The sequence below is a fragment of the Galleria mellonella genome, unplaced genomic scaffold, assembly GCF_026898425.1.
Source record: "Galleria mellonella isolate WM207_F2 unplaced genomic scaffold, CSIRO_AGI_GalMel_v1 utg352, whole genome shotgun sequence".
Classification (NCBI taxonomy): Eukaryota; Metazoa; Arthropoda; class Insecta; order Lepidoptera; family Pyralidae; genus Galleria; species Galleria mellonella.
In genome coordinates this window covers 6,951,352-6,971,735 of record NW_026442084.1, presented here as the reverse complement: position 1 = coordinate 6,971,735, position 20,384 = coordinate 6,951,352, and the positions used below count along the sequence as shown (strand labels likewise).

Genomic DNA, 20,384 nt, shown 5'->3' with positions numbered 1-20,384 from the left:
ACAAGAATTGTTCACGATGTTTTCTATGCCTGAACTACACAGAAATATAATCGTTATTATTATTTTTCAAAAAGACATTTGTTCAGTCAGTAAATATATCCTCGACAGACAAAGTCGCGGGTAAATGCTAGCACTTACATATATGGTTAGACGAGATGTGACGTACAGACGAATTTCAACACGACGTGTCTTGTCTACCCGTTTTAGGTACATATGACTTAATTCATAGCTGTCGAAGACTGACTCATCTTGACTTCAACTTCGTGAGCTGTTTTATGATTTTACCATAACACAGTATCGTATGCAAAATGTACGTAATTGTGTGATGGGAAATTGCAGGGTGAGGAGGTATAACACCGTAGTCCTCAGGAATGGCAACGCATGGGTACCGTGGGCATCACAGTGTATTCTGTGATGTATTTTTTAAGCGGATACTTCTCAATAGATAAGAACATTCCCACCGAACCCGACGGTAGACTTTTTTATGTAACTTGTAATGGTACATAAGTTGACGGCCCATTTGACGGAAAGCGGTAACGTCGCCTAAAGACATGAACAGTACCGTGGACTATACTGTGCCTATGATACCCATTCGTTGTCATTCCTGTGGGCTAAGGTGTTACGGGAAAGGAAAGGGTAGCTCATTCTATACCGGGACCACACATGGACTAATTTTTATTATAATTGATACAAATATATCTATTGTATACAATTATTATCAGCTATATTGCTTCTTTTACCATATATAGAAATAGTTTCACCTCTGTCATGTAACAAAGTCAATGTTAAACAAATTACCAGCAATTAGTTAAAAGAATCTCTCGAGTTATATATGTTCTAACTTCTAAAATCCACAAATTATTTGTCTATTTAGTAGCTAAAAATTTAGGCATGAACTCACAGAGTTGGCCTCTTTACAGCCACGTCTAATTGAACTGGTTTGAACTGATTTGCACCGGTTCTGAATCATTGTATAGAGAGAATTTAGGTCTGCACGAATAGGCGAGATATTAGATTTCAGCTAGACTCTTTTCAGACCGAAGATGGCAATCAAGTATACGGCCAGTCTGGTAAGCGTGTCGTTATCACCAACAGTGTCGTCGGATGCGATTTTTTTTATTTTTACCTATACAAATGTTGCAAATTTTTTATTCTTTTTTGCCAGTTTCATTTGCTGTTACCCAATCAAGAATTTGTGCGGATTTCATTATCACTATGCGAACGATAAAAAAAAGCCCATCTTCATTTCGTGATAACTATCACCAAAACTATAAAAAAAATTGTTAATTCTCCGACAAAATCGTGTGTAGAGTAGAATAGAATAAAAAATTATAAAAGAGAAGAAAAAATAACCAAAGAGTTCCTATCTCAACATTAAGCGACAAACATCGAATACATATACAACAATTTTTACTCAAAATTCCGAAAAGACCCGATCTGGCAACACTGATGATCACTGGAGCTACTTACGCTTGCAAGACAAGAGTTATAATTTACGCCGACCCTTGTAACATGGCGCCTGAAAATCTCGAGTTACAGTACCTCTGATTTTCACAAACATCTATCACGTAAAAGGGCACTTAATAAATAGCAGTACCTACTCGAAATGGCTACCTAGTACGTTAAATTGGGGGGGGGGGGGGAAGGGATTATTAGTAATGAATCGTCAGATGAGATTGTGGTCGAACGTGTTTAAATTTAATGTAAAAATAACCGCTAAAGTCTATTATGATCTCAAAGCTAAAGTCTACCATGGACACAACAGAGTATACTGTTTTGTCCATGATACCCCCCACGCGTTGCCATTCCTGAGGACCAAGGTGTTATTCTTCTGTACTCTGTAAATTCACTGCTATATCCCACCCTTCAAACCGAAACACAGCCATGCAAACACAACTGCTTCACAGTTGAAACACGAATGGAACAGAGGTGCCCAAGCAAACGACTTTTGTACAAAGTCTCCCTCTGGTAAACAAATAATAAATATTTATATGATACTAGGAAGAGATCTTACATTTCTTTTTATATTATTCTAAGTACTTTATTCTTTTTGGTATATGTATTAATATTTTTTTTTTCTTTCTTTCAGATATTTACTCATCTTTGGACGTTATTACTTCATAATTAAGTGAGTTTCAATATATCTTTTATAATATTTTCAATTACTTTTATCTTAGCACATTTTTGGATAATATAATGTATATGGTTTTGCTACCTTTGTGGTATAAAAAAAAAAAAACTATTGTATCGTAAATTTAAATTTCCTTTATCTATTTCATTTTTAACAAGAATGCGTATTCCAAATTCCAATACTCCGTTGCTACGAGTACATTCAAATTAGCTATTGCCCACTATAAAGCTGTAATCTACCTTAATCCACCTAATTTATATGGCTATAGATATGGTATAATGTTTCACATTGTTTGGGATGATATCACCGTAAGCAAACAAGGCCCAGTTTATGGATCAATGGGGATTGAGGGCCACCTTGGCTGTTTGATGTGTTTCCTTTGGCCATTTAATGAATTGTGTTTATAACATAAGCTAGTTTGAAGCAATCAACGGTGCTCCATGACTTATAGGATATCCGCTTCGTCAAGGTAAAATAAATACGAAATTGTTATGGTAATTTTTTTATGGATGACTTTGTTGAGAGACCAATTTCGAGTTGCTTAATCATTTAGACAATTTGACAAACATGTCAATGCGTGATAATGGAATGGTAACCCCGTCTGCGCTATCGGTGTACGCTGGCGGGGCAGCAGTGCGTGAAGATAGGTGAGAGTGAAAGCAGGTCAGTTAGTCCATCACGATGAATTCGAAAAGAATTAACCAAGATGGTTCCCATGGGGAACTGCGTGGAGGTCGACCTGGTAGGACAATAGACTTGTCAAATACTCATTACTAATAATCCCTTTCCCCTCTGACACATGTGTCTCGAATAACGACCCATGATAATGAACGGTTTTCGCCATGGATTTCTGTGTAACCATTGGTTTCGGAGATATTGATGAACAAAGAGAAAATGATCTATTTTCATTCAAAGTCCGATAGCTCAGCGAAAAATGGTCGTATCGAGACCAAAAAAGAACGAAATTGAAGCTAAGTATACGACCTATCTAATCCATAAGGTGATTAAGTTGGAAGATTTTAAAGTTCATACATACATACATTTCTCTTATGCTTGTCTCCCATTAGGGTTAGGCAGAAAGGCATCAAGTTCGTACACCAAAAATAAGATTGCACGATACGTGTTCATATACGTACACATCTTAATATGTAAAAGTCCCGTGTCACGATGTCCGTTCACGCTAATCTCCGAAAGTGCTCAACCGATTTAAAAAAAAAAAAACTTTGTAAATGTCTGCTCCAACTTAATAGAATAAATTTTATATCCGATAAGAAAAAGTGGTACTGGTGGGGGTAAGGGATTGTTGTAAAACGAACTATCAGCTCCATTGCTAGCAATATGCCCTGTCAGGTCTATCTCCACGTGGTCCTCCTTGGAAGCCGTCGTGCTAAATTCCAGGTGTATTCATCACAATAGGCTAACTGACTTGCCTTTTCATACTCGCCTGTCATCCTTCTCTAGTGCTCTGCCAGTGTATACCGTAAGCGCGGGTGGGGTTGCTATTCCATTATCATCTATTAAAAAGTTAATAAATTAAAGTTTATATTCAACAAGAAAGATTAGAACCGGTTGGTGGGGGGTAGTGGGGGTTAAAATAACGTTTTGTGGATCACTTAGTTAGTATGTACATAATTATATTACTTAAGAGTCGGCCACACCTTTATTTTAACAAAACAGGAAAATCAACTATGTAACCAACGTGATAGTTACAACTATTTACAAACTTTATCACAGAAGAATAATAGAAGATCTGGATACGTTTCTTATACTGTGATTTTTTTAAATACAATGAACTGCTTGCATAGATATCATACAAAGGATTACTTATTCGAAGTAATACAGTTTAATACATACAGTGAGTGTAAAAAGTATTCGTACACCTAGGGTTATAATAAAAAAAATACGAATTTGATAGACTTTCCTCTATTTATTTAATTTAAATCAATACTGTTAAATAGTTTAACATTCCCGCACTTTGTTTATGATAATTTTTGTTTTTAAAAAAAAAAATATAGGTACTAAAACACTAAAAAACAAACCCAGAGGTGGGGCGTCCATCAAAAATCACGCCTCGATTGGATCGGAAAATTTTAAATTGTGTAAAAAAAAATCCAAAAATTAGTGCCGCTCGAGTGTTACAAGAAATTAATAATATCAATGATTGCCATATTTCTGTCAGTACCGTTCGGAACGTATTACGTAGTAACGATTATTATGGAAGAACTGCGCGTAAAAAGTATTGGGTAAATGATATTAATAGAAAAAAAAGATTAGAATTCGCAAAAAAATATATTAATGAAAAAAATCATTTTTGGCAAACTGTTATTTACTCAGATGAATCGAAATATAATATTTTCAAATCGGATGGACATCATATGGTATGGAGAAAACCTAATATGGAATATAAGAAAGAAAATTTATGTCCAACGGTAAAACACGGTGGTGGGTCAGTATTTGTATGGGGTTGCATGAGTGCTTTTGGGGTGGGAAAACTTGCATTTATTGATGAATTAGGGATCACAAAACGTATATTAATATTTTAAAAGAGAATCTTCTCTTTAGTGCAGCTCAAATGGGTTTTAACAATAATTGGATATTTTTACAAGATAATGACCCTAAACATAAAGCATGGAATATTAAAGCATGGATCCTGTTTAACGCTCCAAAATACCTAGAGATTCCTCCTCAATAACCTGATATTAATATTATAGAGCATGTGTGGGATTATCTCGATAATAAAATTCGAAATCGACCAATTTCGAGTAAAGAAACACTAAAAATTGCGCTTCGCGAAGAATGGGCATTGATACCGTCTTCTTATATTTTCAAACTAGTTGATTCGATGCCGCAGAGACTCCAAGCTATCATCAATGCTAACGGTGGTCCAACAAAGTATTAATATTTTTTTAATATTCATTTACTTACAAATTTTATAAGTGTACGAATACTTTTTGTTTGTCATTATTTGCTTAGTTAACGTAAAAATATTTTTATGTTGTATAATTTTTTTATTAAAAAACAAAAATTATCATAAACTAAGTGCGGGAATGTTAAAATATTTAATAGTATTGATTTAAATTAGATAAATAAAAGAAAGTCTATCAAATTCGTATTTTTTTTATTACAACCCTAGGTGTACGAATACTTTCTACACTCACTGTACATAAAAGGAGCGACGGCGTATTTATATTGTATTTTATTACATCACCACTTACATTTATCATTCTTGTTTTTTTTTTTTTTAAAAAACTACAGGGATATATAGATTCATTATTTCCTAAGCATAAAATATTACATTCAGCCTTTAAATAGCCTTAATTTAATTAAGTTATTAGATTTATACGTCTAGTCAGGTAATTTGTTTCATTTAAAGTAAATGAATGTATTTCACTTCGAATATTATTAATATCTGAAAATAGTCCAAAATATATTTTGTTGGCGAAGAACGGACAATAGTTGTCTGCAGAGCACATGTGGTTTCCTACATTAATTTCCTTCAGCTTGACGTGTGTTATAAATCTGTGTTATATCCATAGACTACGCAATCACGGCGTCGAACAAAGAAAATTAAACATCTTGTCTCTGCTCTAATTAAAAACCCACTAGCATGGAGGCTTCTGTCGGAAAAGGGTAAATGTCAGACTGCTAAACACTCCGCGTCTTACAAACTCACAATTACTGTCACAAATCTATGCACGTGCTATTAAGTGACGTTTAGTGCTATACAAATAAGATTTAAATTAGAATGTATGGTAATTTGTTGTACCAACCATTTTTGGTGGTGTAGCAACAGATGTAGAACGATGGGGACCAGCGTAACTTGATCTCTCAACATTCTTTGTATGTTTATAGGTGCGTACTTTTTTGTGAGAGAGGCCGTGGTGGGGGGTGTCACGGTGGAATGGTTTTGGCTTGATTTATTCTTTCTTTGTTTGAAAAGAACGCGGGACAAATGTTGACATTTTTAAAATTTCGGCCAGTGTTAGTATAATTTTTCGTCTGTTTCTTTTTTTTTTTAATCTAGACAACAATATATAAGTTATATACTTAATATAAAAATATTAATTTACTTTTTTTTCTTTTGTTGTAAATTTGTATGAATAGATTGATGGATGTAGAGTAAGCGAAAGAGCTGTTTGAATCTAACCCTTTATCATTTTCATTTCCTAACGGCAGTTGGGGGTGTTGTCTTTATTGTGGTCGGTACAATGAATTAGATTTCCATATTTATTTATAAATAAATTTCAATCCTAATTCGTTGACAATAATTAATTAATTAGTAAATTTATTTCATTTCAAACATTTTTTTATAGGTACCTAATATATTAATATTTATTTTTTAATATCACTTATTTTTATGTCTATAATTCAAATTATGCACATTTATTTTTACTTATATAAGTTTACTTGATCTATAAATTTGAAAGAGTCTTCTTAAAATTGGTAACCTAGATTTAGAAATTCAAATTTCTCTAAATTCTACTTTCCCGCCAATTTTATTTCTTCTCATCCTCTAATTACTGTCTGATAATATTTTAATCGCTTTTATTTTCTTTTTATATCCTACTTAAACCTGTTATGTAAGCATATTAAGTCTAAAACGTTGCGATTATGTGCTCATTTTATTTTTATATAATAAAAGCTCGCATTTTCTTATTTTCTTTTCTATTCAACTGAGGCGAAGGAAATACTACATACATCCATACCCTGTGAGCCGACCATAAAGTCTTCGAAAACCGTGGCCCGTTCCCGTTACACTGACGCAACACGATGCAGACAACAAAGGGATTTGCATACGTTTCTGAACGAAGTGGGTCGTATGGCGCACGTGTTCCTTTTTCGAAATTTTCTTACCGTTCCCTCCGAAAAATTTATTCGAATTTGGCTCTTTTAGCTCACACAATAAGATCTATATGCTGCCTATTCAAAAGTATAGTACTTATGACAAATACAAAGTTATATTTGCAGTTTCAAAATTCAAAATCCATTCGATTTTCATCCTTATTTTTAATGCTTTAATGACATTAAGGGTCTGTAGTGTATTTGTAACAAACCAAGGAGAACATCTCAAAGAATGGGTTGTTTATGGTGAATGGAGTCTTTGAATGTACAAATGAGTGTTATCTCGCTCTGAATGCCCTCGTATAAATGAGATACAAGACTGTGTGAACGTCTATTCGATGTTTATCTACGTAATGATGGCTTTAAAATTATCTTTGATTGTGTCCAAAGATTTGTAGTTTGTATGTATTGTGACAGAATAATTCGATGAAAATATATTTCTCTGTAAAACACTTAAGTATAATTTGCCAATTAAATTTCGCTGTCGCTAGCAATCTTAGATTATATAGATAGAGTGTATCCATACAAAGGCTTCGAGAAAATCGGGTCAACTTTTTCATACAATTTTGTGTGATAAATAATTATGAGTGATTCCTTTATAATTTGTATATTTATTTCGTCTTATAATTTATGCATCTTTTTATTGCGTAAAAACTCATTTTATTTATTAAATAATGAAATATAGATACGTCAAGATACATCGTATGCGTAAGTATATAGAAAACTGATAAAAAACGAGTCAGCTAATTTGACAACTAGATGACAAAAAGTTGACCCGTTTTTGGGGCTCGATGCTCTATCTATATAACCTAAGGTTGTGACTTTAATGTATAGTAATTTTTGTGGAAATATTTTATTTTTCGTAAATGTTGATAGTATCTCGTGATTATGTTTGAGTACAAATGGCTATTTTTTTTTGTACAACTTCGAATGACAAACAAGCTGACGGCCCACCTGATGGAAAGTGGTAACCGTCGCCTATAGACATGAGCAGTACCATGGACATACCAGAGTATACTGTTTCGCCCATGATACACCCCATGCGTTGCCATTCCTGAGGACTCAGGTGTTATTCCTCTGTACCCAGTAAATTCACGCCATATCCCACCCTTCAAACCGAAACATTGCCATGCAAACACAACAGCTTCACGGTAGAAACACGAATAGGACAGAGGTACCCAAGCAATCGACTTTTGTACAAAGTTTCCCTCTGTCATCAACTTCCACATTTTTGATGTAGGTTGAAAATATACAGGTTATGTAAGGGCAACGCAAGATAAATCCCATATATCTGAAATGCGGTAGGCCAGGTGAGGCAGGAATGGCATCCCGCAGAGTGTTTGCGGTCAAATGTAGTATCCAACAAATCTCATGCGGTCGCACACCAAAAAAGCAGCGAGAATTTTAGTACTTTTAGTTCATTTTAGGCTTTTTTTTCGCCATTACGACCACACATAACTGCGACAGTTGTAAACCGATTTGGAGAATTCTATTTTTATCTTAAATTATGTATTTACAGATTGGTCTGGTAGATCAGATTAGATTACCAGATTACCAGAGGGAGACTTTGTACAAAAGTCGATTGCTTGGGTACCTCTGTCCCACTCGTATTTGAATCGTAAAGCAGTTGTGTTTGCATGGCTGTGTTTCGGTTTGAAGGGTGGGATTTGACGTGAATTTACTGGGTACAGAGAAATAACACCTGAGTCCTCAGGAATGGCAACGTATGGGCGAATTAGTATACTCTGTTATGTCCATGATATTGCTCATGTCTATAGGCGACGGTTACCACTTTCCATCAGGTGGGCCGTCAGCTTGTTTGCCATTCTAAGTTGTATAAAAAAAAGATTCTTTATCAAAATCGGTTCAGTAGGTTAGCTTTTAAATTGAAGTAACTGATTTTGTTACAATTCTAGTGTGTTTTTTTTTTGTGGAAAACAATTTTAAATTATATTAATTTACTCTTATTCTTATCTTCTTTTTTCATTTAGGAGTTTTCTCTTATCGGTGCAACTAATTCATGCATCTTATATTTTTTTTTTTTTTTATACCACTGAGGTGGCAAACAAGCATACGGCCCACCTGATGGTAAGCGGTTACCGTAGCCTATGAACGCCTGCAATACCAGAGGTATTACGCGCGCGTTGCCGACCCTGAAGAAACCTCTTTACCCCCCTTTTGAAGAACCCCATGCTGTAGTTATCTTCTTACCTTACTATATTGTAAAATGTGTAAATAAGTGAGCGTGTATGAAAAGATTGATGAATGTGGAAGAAGCGAAAGAGGTTTGTTTGAATCTAAGCATTTGGCGTTCCATTGTTTCTGCCTACCCTAATGGGAGACAGGCGTGACAGATATGTATGTATGTATGTGTAAATAATATTTTTCAAACGCAAGGCATGCTGTGGTTGCTTCTAAATGTAAGAACAGTTAGATCTAAGTGTATTGTATTGTATCGAAATGTTTCGCTGTATCTTATGTTGGTGATCCTAAATAAATAAATAAAACTAACGAACCGCCCCGGCTTTGTACGGGTCAAATGCTAAAAAATGTGCTTATTTACGACATCACATTAGAAACCTCTAAAAATATCATTCTCTACTATATTATGCATGTATTATACATATAAATCTTCCTCTTGAATCACTCTATCTATTAAAACCGCATCAAAATCCGTTGCATAGTTTTAAAGATCTAAGCATACATAGAAACAGACAGCGAGAAGCGACTTTGTATATTATATAGTGATTGTAACTAAACGATGTCTGAACATGGGAGATCATTCTCATCATCAGCATTTCAGCCATTATCCATCCATTGCTGGACATAAGCCTCCCCCATAGACCGTCATAAATCGGGGGGGGGGGGATAATTAATAAAATTAATATCAACAACACCATTTCAGCCGTTGTCTGTCTGTCCACTGCTTTGTCTGTAGTGACTACGTTTGGTATACAAATTGGCAACGGTGGTTAGACTTTGGTGATGTTTTAAATGGGATGCTGCTGCCCATTCCTCGAAAATTAAGTTCCCTTAGTTGCCTTTTGACAGCCAAAAAAAGGAAGGGATGTGTTATGTAATGACTGTTATGTTATGACTAATATGTTGTGCTATGACTGTTATGTTGTGACTAATAAGTCTTTTGCTAAAATGCTAGTTGATAAGTAATATATTGATAGTTGATAAGTAATGACTAACAAGTCTTTGTTACGATAAGTAATATCTGTAATGTTTATCTATATTTTGGAATGTCTATTTGTATTTGTAAGTACAATGTAATCGCTAACTAAGAAGCCTTTGCCAAAAGCTCCTCTCTGATAAAATACCACTGTCATGAAATCATACACCATTAGCCTTTGTTACAATACCATTAGCTGATGAGTAATATTTATCTGTATTCGCAATTGTGTACCATGAGCATCATGTTATCATTAGTCGAGAACCCCTCTCCGATAAACTCACCTTATATAAATACTGCCTCAAATCAGTTCGAGAACAGTTCCATTTCCGAATTCATATTGTAAACATCTAATTGTACTATTTCTGTGTAAAGTAATAAAGCTAGTTTTTAAAAAACAAATCTTATCATTCGCCACGTAACAAATTTGGCGCAGTCGGTAGGATCTCGCATAAGACGAAGTGCAACGTGCAGTTGATCATCGGGACAGCATCGCCCAGCAGAGCAACGCGCGGTAGCTACAGGCTTTTGAAACACTTCGCCGAACATGCAGCTCCAAATACTTGTATTGTTATGGTGAGTGGTTTGAATTTGTTCGCTCTCTAAATCCTTTAAATCGCATCTATCCTAATTCTTTTTATATATATATTTATTTTTCTTTTCTTTCCTATATACCTTTCTAATGCCACTAGAAATAAAAAACGAAAGAATGGCTCTAGATATCTCTACATTATTAAAATTAATTCCGACGTTTGACACCAAAGAAAATAACCAACTATATAGATTTGTTCGATCTTGCAATTCTGCCTTTGCTTTAGCCTCTTTAGAACAAGAATCAATCCTCTTAGTATACGTTTTAAATAACATCACTGGCTCAGGTGCCTCCGATGTCCATTGTAAACAATACAAAACATGGATTGAGCTCAGATCGTTCCTTATCGAAAAATTCTCGCATGTAAAAACGATTAGCCATCTAAGCCTAGAACTACAGTCTATGTTCCAAAAACCAAACGAAACAATGACTGAATATTTTCACCGGGTAGACCTCTGTAGGAGTAAAATCGTAGAAAAACTAACAGCGGAAATTTTAGATGAGACGCTCGCAGGTCGGTTAGCGACCACAGAAGAAACCGCCTTATCGGTATTTATCAACGGAATTAATTCAGACGTAGGAGCAATGCTGAGAACTAAAAACTTTAGTAATCTCTCCGACGCAGGTCGTTTCGCGCTACAGGAAGACAAAATTCGAGCAATGAATAATGCTAGGCAGGCACTATTTAGAGTATCAGCCGCTAGTAGGACTGTTAATAGTCCTAGACCGCACGTAAAATTTACGATTGACAATCGATCGATGACGCGACCTCCTAATATATACCAACAGAATACATCAAAAACGCCATCATATCAAAACGTTATTTGCAATTACTGTAAGAAACCAGGCCACCTCATCGCCGATTGTAGGAAACGAGCATATAATAATAATATCAGAAACTCGTTACAAGAACAGAACATATCGCCCCAACAAAATTTCCGTGCATTACCTGCCGCTAAAATAAATAATTTAAACCATTTAGCGGCCAGCGAAGCGAGCAGTTCGGTGGAAACCGCTTTAACGTCTTGCTCACCTCATCAAACACAGACATCGACCCAGGAATTAAACCTGGAGGACCTACAAATAGATTCTTAGAAAATAATCAAATTTCAAGGAAGTTTAACGCTTATACGCCGCATTCAGTCCATCGGGGACCGGCTAGTACTAGCTCCATAGTAAAAAATAATCAGGTACGGAACATGTCCTGTTATCAAAAACGATTTTGTGACGCTAGTACGCAAACGAGTAAACTTCCTAACTTTCATCATATTCATCAAAATTCGAATTCTAAATCTTCCATATCTACTCAAACTCACGAAATCATTATAGCCGAAACTAACGGACAGGGTAACCAGCCCCAAACCCTAGGCTTTACACAAAATCCTAAATCCACTAGTATCGATAATTCTAAATCTACAATATTCACTAAATCCAGTCGCAAATCAAAATCTAGGTCAAAAGACAAATCTAAATCCTTGAAAAGAAAAACTCATATCAAATCGTTCGCTATATCTGCATTAAATGACGTGCCACCTGAAAATCTACTACACTGTACTTTTTTCATTAAAGAAACACCCGTCACTCTCTTAATAGACACGGGAGCAGGAATCTCAGTTATCAGAGACGATAAAATAGGTTCAATTGCTTTGGATAAATCCAACATCGTGTCAATTGTAGGTATCTCTAGCACCCAAACTTCGACAATCACATCGGGAACTGCCAACATATCCCTAGATCATTTACCTGAATTCAAATTCCACGTCGCCAACCTTAATATAAAAGCAGACGGTATTCTGGGAAACGACTTCATGACTAAATTTAATTGTAACATTTTTATTCAATCCAAAACGATGAGAATAGGCAGTAAATCGTATAAACTTCATTATATTGACGAACATCCTGAAAATAATACCATCACTGATAAACGAATAATTAGTAGTCGAACAGAAACCGTAATTACGTGTAACACAAATAGTATCAACTCTGGGACAGCAATAGTCGAAAAACAAACTATAAGCAATGGCGTTATTATTCCTCACGCTATAGTCAACGTTCGAAACAATACATTTTCAATTACTTGTATAAACACTAATAATTCCGACAAAGTCATTAAAACACCAAATATCGAAGTCCAGCCTATTAACATTGACGAATTAACAAAAAATAACAATAGTCAACCACTTCATAATTTTAACTCGATATCGCAGACCGACAGACAAAAGAAAGTATTGTCCCTTATCAGACGAGACCATTTAAATAAAGAAGAGTCAACATCATTAGATAAAATTATTTCCGAATACAGTGACATATTTTTCCTAGAAGGTGACTCATTGTCATTCAGTAACCATACAAAGCATCAAATCCCTACTACCACTAACGTACCCATTCATGCCAAAACATATCGCTTACCTCAAGTTCACGAAAATGAAATAAAGACCCAAGTAAAGAACATGCTAGACCAGGATATCATTAGACCTAGCAATTCCCCTTGGAGTAGCCCTATTTGGGTAGTACCTAAGAAATTAGATGCTTCCGGGAAACAAAAATGGCGTTTAGTCATAGATTATCGTAAATTAAATGAAGTCACAGTAGGTGATAGTTATCCCCTTCCTAACATTACGGACATACTAGATAAATTAGGACACTCCCAATACTTCACTACGTTAGACCTCGCATCAGGATTCCACCAACTGGAAGTCGACCCCAATGACATCTCTAAAACAGCTTTCAGTACCCCTTACGGCCATTACGAATACAAACGAATGCCTTTCGGGTTAAAAAACGCCCCAGCTACGTTTCAACGAGTAATGGACTCTGTATTATGTGGATTACAAGGAGAAAGATGTTTTGTCTATCTCGACGATATCGTTATCTTTGCCTCTAGCCTCCAAGAACACGAACAAAAACTTCAAGAAGTATTCTCTCGTCTCCGCAAATATCATCTTAAAGTACAACCTGACAAATGCGAATTTCTTAGACGCGAAGTAGCCTATCTGGGTCACATAATATCCAATGAAGGCGTCAAACCGAATCCAGATAAAGTACGTGTTGTTCGAGATTTTCCTATTCCTAAGTCTTGTAAAGATATTAAAGCGTTCCTAGGCCTCACAGGATACTACCGTCGATTCATATCTAACTTCAGTAAACTAACAAAGCCTCTTACGAGCCTGTTAAAAAAGGACGTGCCTTTCGTATGGGGTACGACCCAACAAAATTCATTTGACGAATGTAAACGTCTCCTTACCAATCCTCCTATATTACAATATCCCGATTTCGCTAAGGAATTTATTCTAACCACAGATGCTTCGATTAACGCAATAGGTGCCGTCTTATCTCAAGGCGAAATAGGTAAAGACTTACCTATCGCATACGCCTCGCGTACTCTTAATAAGGCCGAAAGTAACTATTCGACAATTGAACGCGAGTTACTGGCAATTGTTTGGGCTGTTAAACATTTTAGACCTTATCTATTTGGTCGAAAGTTTAAAATCGTGACTGACCATAAGCCCCTAACATGGCTTTTTTCTATTAAAGACCCAGGCAGTCGTTTAGTTCGCTGGCGCCTTAAACTTGAAGAATACGAATACGAAGTTATCTATAAAGCAGGTAAAAACAATACTAACGCGGACGCACTCTCACGACCTCCTATTCATAACACCAATGTTATCGATAATACTGAAAACGAACCTCCTAACACATGCGAAAACATTTCTGAAGATTATTTACAAATGAATTACGAATACTTCATGCAAAATTCCTCATATAGTTTCGACACTCCAAACCTTCATATTTCCTCAGATCGCCTCTTAGACGACCGTCACAAAAACATATTTATACCCTCTTCATGCGAACTATCCGATAAAAACGACCTTTTTAACGAAGCTATCTCTATGTGTTCTCAAGTAGATCCATATTTAAATAAAGTCAAAGAGCTCTATGACGTCGATCTCCTAGTCTCAGACAAGAACCAGAACATCATATTTGGTTGTTTAAGACCTACACACTTTGACTCATGGGACTCCGAAAGTTATTTCAAAATTCTCCTTAACTGCTTACAAAATTACAGTTTAAAATCACTTCACATTCCTGACTTAAAAAATGACCCTACTTGTAAACTCAAGGGCAACGAACAACTCCACATCACAGCTTATCTTGCTGATGTATACGAGTGTAAGATTACTATATGTGAAAATAAGGTTAAAAATCCCACATCAGAGGAAATTCCCGAGATCCTGAAAACTTTCCATGATGACCCCTTAGCAGGTCACAGAGGCATAGTAGAAACTACGCGTAAAATTAGAACCGAATATTTCTGGAAAGGAATGTCCGATACTATTAAGAATTATATAGAAAATTGTCAAGTTTGCCAACGAAGTAAAATCCAAAGAAAAACCTACAAAGCCCCTATGGTTATCACTTCCTCTTTCAACGAACCATTTGAACGCGTAACAATCGATTTAGTGTCATACTCAGAAGTAACCAATGATTCAAATAAATACATACTCACGCTACAAGACGATCTGACTAGATTCGTTCAAGCCTATCCTATAATAGACAAACAAGCAACAACGATAGCTAAAGCATTATTGACCTTCTGTCAACACTACGGCATACCCAAAAGATTCCATTCAGACCAAGGCACCGAGTTTGTTAACAGCGTCGTTAAACAACTTATGAAATTACTCGGATCCAATCATACTGTCAGTACTGCTTACCATCCGCAGACGAACGGTGCTCTCGAACGTTTCCACGCTACTCTGCGTGACCATATAAGAATGTACCATAAGCGAAATCAATCAAATTGGGATCAAATAATACCCTTTGCTGTTATGTGCCATAATACATCAATTAATCAATCAACCGGTCTCACACCTCACGAACTACTATTCGGTTACAAACCTCGATCATTATATTCGTTTAAAGAAAACAACGATTACACAACGCATGATTATTTGCGCGATCTTAACGAACGACTTAAGGTGTCACGAGATATTGCCCGTCGCAACGTACAAAATATGAAAGAAAAAGCTAAAGAACGTTATGATGGTAATATAAGGAATATAGCCAAGTTCAGTATAGGCGACAAGGTTATGTTGAAAGTACCGAATCCAAACAATTTGGAAAATAAATGGGATGGTCCTTACGTCGTAACCCGACTCGGATTCAATGAGAATTACGTCATACAAAAGTCAGGCAAAAATCAAATGGTGCATGCTAATCGCCTAAGGCCATTGTGTGAACCAACTACCGAAAAACTATAACTTTTAATTTTAGGTTAAGGTACTAAAGTAAGTCAGAGTATACATATATATATAAGTTATTCATTTTATTTCAGGGTGCAAACCATGGCACACCCTACAACCTCTCCCGTAGTATATGACGAGGATAGTCTAAAGAAAAAATTAGAACGTTTAATGAATAATCCATATATTAGTTTCGTAATATGTTCTATCATTAAATTAATCTTTTACGTTATCTTATATAAAATATATAAATTTATTAAAGGAAAACTATACAAATAATAACCTTAAAAATATATATATATCTTTACAGGTACTCCTCAACTTTTGTTGAAGGGGATACCCGAATACTACCCATACCTTCAAAATCAGGTCTCTATTTTGAAGAAAACGGAGAAATTCTAATCTCCGAAAATTCGTGGAAATTATTAGTGTATAGAGACTTAGAACCACTATTTTTAACTCATGATTCTATAAAAAGACTCACACAAAATTATCAAAATCTCGTCGCTAGACACACGACACTACCGAGCGTAATTACGACAAGTTCTTTCATCAAAGCCAGTTTAAACAAAATAGACTCCAGATTAAGCGAATTAAACTACTATACCGCAGGTAGCTTAAATAACAAACGTAGTAAACGTGAACTTATAGACGGTGTAAGCTCAATATTAAAATGGCTTATCGGAACACCTGACGCCAAAGATGCGAAACACTACAATGAATGTATCGAACAGTTAGAAAGACAACAGATTTCGACTGACGCAATCCTAAGACAACAACTACAGATAATCTCTTCGACAATTAAAAATTTTAACGAAACCTTACTGAAAATCTCTTACGACGAACATTTAATCAACGAAAACATTGCTAAAGTTAATTCTTATTTTAATACCACGAACAAATTAATTTTCAACCTTACCATTTCTGAAGAAATATCCACGCTAGCGATACAAATACTAGAGTCAGTAACATCATTAGAAAAAGACATTGACGACATAATAATAAGCATTTTGTTCATTAAATCAGGAGCCATTCACCCTTCGATTATATCAATTAACCGTTTATATAAAGAATTATTATCCTCAAGTCCCGCTAGAGTGAATAAAAATCTAGTAGCTCCTATAAAGCTATCAAACATACATCAAATCCTCGAATCTGCTTCGATTACATCTTATATCTATATGAATAAAATTATATATATTTTAGAATTCCCTTTAGTTAGAAACGATAGGTTTACCTTATATCACATATACTCTATTCCTATTCTGCATCCCTCATCAACCTTATATTCCACGATCCTCCCAGAGCAAACATTTCTTGCCATGAACAGTAACAGACAGCAATACGTCACAATGAACGACTTGGGAAAATGTAAGAACTTTGTTACGGAAACAAAAGTCTGCAACGATCTCCCAGTATATAACGTGAACACCAGGCCTACCTGTGAAACTGCCATACTTACGACAACAAGACAAGACGTGCCAGAAATTTGTCAAGTTACTACGTTTTCGGCGAATATTAACACACTGCAACCCATCAGAAACAATAAATGGATCTACATCTTACAACATACAACGCCGTATACCCTAGAATGTAAAGATGAAACAAACCACGGTGAAATCTCCGGAGCCGGCATCATATCATTGGAAAATGGCTGTAAAATGTACACTGCCTTCGTTACACTACTAGCTGAAGAAAATCTATCGACAAATATTAGCCACCCTATTGTCACCGTAGATCTGGAACAAATCTGCATTCCTGAAAACTTAAATATTAGAGAACCAGAACTTCTTCCAATAAAATTGAATAACATAGCGTTGGACTCTCTCAACACCATAAAGGAACAAATAAGTCAACACTCTAAACTATTAAAAGATAATCAAGCTACTTTTGTTGAAAAATATTCCACAAAACTCTCAATTTCCAGCATAGCTATTGGGTTAGCCATGCTAACGTGTTTGTGTTATAAGTGTCACAAGAGACGTTTTCAATTCACCACAACACAACGTAGAGATGGCTGCATCCAGATTTTTAATAACTGCTTCGATCGCTCTCGACGCCGTCAACACATCGAAATTCCCATGGCATCATTGGAACCGAGAACGACGTCGTGTATATCCGAAGATGAAAGCGATGACGTCGCCACTCCACACCTTCATCAAAGATCGAGTAACAAAACTCAATCTTTATTCTAAGAGGGGAGGTGTTATGTAATGACTGTTATGTTATGACTAATATGTTGTGCTATGACTGTTATGTTGTGACTAATAAGTCTTTTGCTAAAATGCTAGTTGATAAGTAATATATTGATAGTTGATAAGTAATGACTAACAAGTCTTTGTTACGATAAGTAATATCTGTAATGTTTATCTATATTTTGGAATGTCTATTTGTATTTGTAAGTACAATGTAATCGCTAACTAAGAAGCCTTTGCCAAAAGCTCCTCTCTGATAAAATACCACTGTCATGAAATCATACACCATTAGCCTTTGTTACAATACCATTAGCTGATGAGTAATATTTATCTGTATTCGCAATTGTGTACCATGAGCATCATGTTATCATTAGTCGAGAACCCTCTCCGATAAACTCACCTTATATAAATACTGCCTCAAATCAGTTCGAGAACAGTTCCATTTCCGAATTCATATTGTAAACATCTAATTGTACTATTTCTGTGTAAAGTAATAAAGCTAGTTTTTAAAAAAACAAATCTTATCATTCGCCACGTAACAGATGGCACATTCTATGCTATGACAATTAATATGACACGTTTTAATAATAGCAATATGAAATCAAAACAACAAAAACAAATTTGTTACAATTTTTTTATGTTTACCACTTCATATATTGTTCTGGCATCACGCAAAGTTACTGCACCAAATTGAATGCGGTTTGCGCAGTTATGTATCTAAAAGTCTTCTTTAAAGTCTTTATTTTATAGACGTTTTATTTATTAAAATCTTTCAGCTTTTGTTTACGATAGAATACATTTAATTTTTATATAATAGTTTGGCTTAAAATGGGGTCAATTACATTATTTGCCAACCCTAGTCGTAATTAAAGATTAAATGTACCTATGCTGGGTAGGGCTGTACACGCGAGGCGCGCCCATGTGATACCATCCTATTCAATCGATTAAACCTAATGAGAACGATTCCAGAATCGATATGGACGACAATCGATTTATCGCGATACGTATAAAGATACGGTATCTATTTGTAAATGGAATGTTCGATTACTAATCTTCGTTTACGAGTTATTAAACTAGTACGCGCCTGTGTATTTGTCTGTATTTTTTATTTTCTTAAACTTAACTTACTTTATTTGCAAACCGAAATCGTTAAGTTTTTGTAATAATATTTATTAATATCGATTTATTGGATGTTTTTTATCCATGAAATTGTAGGTTTATAATCGTAATAAAATTTAACTATCTTCACGCCATGTTACAGATAGGGTAGGTAGAGAGATAGATGAGAAAGCCTTTCATTGTCCACTGCTAAACATAAGCTTTCCCTTTGCCACGTCTGGCAGGTGGATTGGCAACCGCAACTAGGTTATGGAGATGTTTTAAGAGGCTAGTCCCTTGCCCTCCTTTAGTCGCCTCTGTGTGTATGTGTGTGCACAGTTATGTCCATGGTACTGCTCATGTCTATAGGCGACGGTTACCACTTTCCATCAGGTGGGCCGTCAGCTTGTTTGCCATTCTAAGTTGTATAAAAAAAAGATAATTTTTTTGATGAATACATAATACATTTATCCTAATTCATACAAAATTAATTAACGATTGTTCGGTGTGTTATACCACAGATAATAAAATAAAAAATAACAATAATACAAGTATTTTAATATTTTTTTTTACAATCGTCTATACGATTGCATTCTCTAATTAGTATGTTTGTATATCCTCGAGCGTTATCAAGATGTAAGACAGCTAAATTAACTTATAATTAAATGAATGTTTAAAAATATATGCGCTTGCTAATTTTTTTTAATGAATATTATGGAATGGTGATTAATTCCTGGTGAATTCATCATGATGGGCTAACTGACCTGGTTTCATTCTCATCTATCACCCTTCACTGGTGCCCCGCCAGCGTATGCCGTTAGTTCAGGCGTGGTTACCATTCCATTTTCATCCAATTAGAAAAAAATCTTAATCTATCATCATAAAATTCAGCATACACCTACTATTTGGAATAGGGGGAAGAGATTGTTAGTAATGGGGAGGTTAGTCCCCATTGCTATCAATATACTTTATCACGTCGACCTCATTCGCGACAAATTTATCGTTGAATTAGTCACGATGGGCTAACTGACCTGCCTTTTCATCCTCACCAATCATCCTTCACTGGTACCCTTCCAGTGTAAACTGTTAACGCAGCCCCGCCTGC

The 20,384-nt window shown here is 35.4% G+C and overlaps 2 protein-coding genes and 1 long non-coding RNA gene across 3 annotated transcripts in view; all 3 read left to right on the top strand.

Moving 5' to 3' along the window:
* The window catches only part of LOC128201133 (uncharacterized), a 65,947-nt gene that overhangs the window by 20,546 nt on the left and 25,017 nt on the right, over nt 1–20,384 (top strand). The window contains exon 2 of the long non-coding RNA XR_008253087.1: nt 2,090–2,128. This is a non-coding gene — a long non-coding RNA (uncharacterized LOC128201133). The remainder of the gene's footprint in view (nt 1–2,089; nt 2,129–20,384) is intronic.
* LOC128201131 (uncharacterized) lies at nt 10,041–18,670 on the top strand. Its single transcript, XM_052896973.1, has 2 exons — nt 10,041–10,727; nt 16,297–18,670. The coding sequence occupies exons 1-2, from the start codon at nt 10,699–10,701 to the stop codon at nt 18,179–18,181; spliced, it is 1,914 nt and encodes a 637-aa protein (XP_052752933.1). The 5' UTR covers nt 10,041–10,698; the 3' UTR covers nt 18,182–18,670.
* Nucleotides 10,721–11,890, top strand: LOC128201132 (uncharacterized). Its single transcript, XM_052896974.1, has one exon. The coding sequence runs from the start codon at nt 10,834–10,836 to the stop codon at nt 11,836–11,838; it is 1,005 nt and encodes a 334-aa protein (XP_052752934.1). The 5' UTR covers nt 10,721–10,833; the 3' UTR covers nt 11,839–11,890.